The sequence below is a fragment of the Dioscorea cayenensis genome, chromosome 11, assembly GCF_009730915.1.
Source record: "Dioscorea cayenensis subsp. rotundata cultivar TDr96_F1 chromosome 11, TDr96_F1_v2_PseudoChromosome.rev07_lg8_w22 25.fasta, whole genome shotgun sequence".
Taxonomy (NCBI): domain Eukaryota; kingdom Viridiplantae; phylum Streptophyta; class Magnoliopsida; order Dioscoreales; family Dioscoreaceae; genus Dioscorea; species Dioscorea cayenensis.
In genome coordinates, this window is record NC_052481.1 from 16,412,722 (window position 1) to 16,414,190 (window position 1,469).

Here is a 1,469-nt window from a genome sequence, read left to right on the forward strand (position 1 = left end):
TATATATACATATTATCTATCTAATGACAATACTATATCCTCTCTTTTCTTTTCTTTTCTTTTCTTTTCTTTTCATAGCAAACAGTACATACATATATACATACAAATATACATATATATATATATATATATAGTAAATAACCAATTGCATATATAACTAAAATAAGGATATATATATATATATATATATATATATATATATATATATATATATATATATATATATATATATATATGCATGTAGGTAACTGGGTTCAGCTGTGGAGGGTACTCCATAGGCTTTGTGACAAACCACAACATCATGGATGGAAGAGCAGCAGCTGAGATGTTCCTAACTCTTGGCTCCATTTTCAAATCATCAACACAAGCAATACCCTTACATCTCCAAACAAAGCACTCCACCCTAACCCTAAACCTTGACAGGTACTCTTACATCAAACCAAGATCTCCACCTCTCATCACCTTCCACCATGATTCAGAATACACCATCTCCTCTTCTTCTTCCTTCACTAACCTACCCCTAACCTCTCCCTCAACCCCAACCACACTTGCAAAGTCTTCTCCTTCACCACTTCTACGATCAACTCCCTCAAGCTTAAAGCCATGACAACCTGCTCCTCCTTTGAAGCCATGGTTGCTCATCTTTGGAGAACAAGAACTAAGACAGTCTTTGACAGCCCTCTTGCCACTTCCTCAGTCTTGTTTGCAGCTGATATTAGAACCAAACTCAATCCTCCACTGCCTCCAAACTTCATTGGTAATGCAGTCATCACTACTGCTGCAACAGCAAAGGTTATGGACATTGAAGACAAACCATTCTTATTTTGTGTGGACAAAGTGAAGACAGCCATTGAGAGAGTGAATGATGAGTATGTGAGATCAGTGATTGATTGGTTGGAAGTTCATAGAGGAGGAGCGCCATCAGCTATGAATGGGAACTTCTATGTGTCTGCATGGTGGAAGTTGCCATTCCATGAGCTTGATTTTAGTCATGGGAAGCTTGTTCATGGAGGACCAGTGGTGAGTGGAATGGATGAGTTTGTACTGCTTCTTTCTAATGGGAATGGAAAGGAAGGTGGTGTCAATGTGTGGATGTCTATGGAGAAGATGAAGATGGAGAAGTTCTTGTGCTTTGTTTATGATTTTTAATCAAAGTTATTGTCTCATTATTATTGATGTTAATATATTATAAATTATATATTTGAAAATTGGTGGCTTGCACGAGCATTTTGCATGGTTTTTTTTCTCCTTTTTTTTAATATATATAATCCTTTTACAACATTCAAATTACCTATATATATAAATATATATAGCTTCATAATTAAAGTTAATCAAAAGTTTACTATTCATTTATAAATTACAATAAAAGTTTTCTTAGTTTGTCATAGCTCCTTTAAAAAACTGGGGATGTTTGATGTTAGATATAGAGGTGATGTACAGAGTTACTAGTAATCAGTTTGGTTTCAGTA

General features: G+C 34.9%; 1 protein-coding gene across 1 annotated transcript; it reads left to right on the plus strand.

The window, feature by feature from the left end:
• The first annotated feature begins 630 nt into the window (after positions 1 to 630).
• On the plus strand, positions 631 to 1,149 carry LOC120271640 (omega-hydroxypalmitate O-feruloyl transferase-like). Its single transcript, XM_039278313.1, has one exon. The coding sequence runs from the start codon at positions 631 to 633 to the stop codon at positions 1,147 to 1,149; it is 519 nt and encodes a 172-aa protein (XP_039134247.1).
• Positions 1,150 to 1,469: the final 320 nt, after the last annotated feature.

Bases quoted from the DNA above. Each gene is read 5' to 3' on its own strand.
- LOC120271640 (XM_039278313.1), top strand. From the start codon at position 631: ATGGTTGCTCATCTTTGGAGAACAAGAACTAAGACAGTCTTTGACAGC.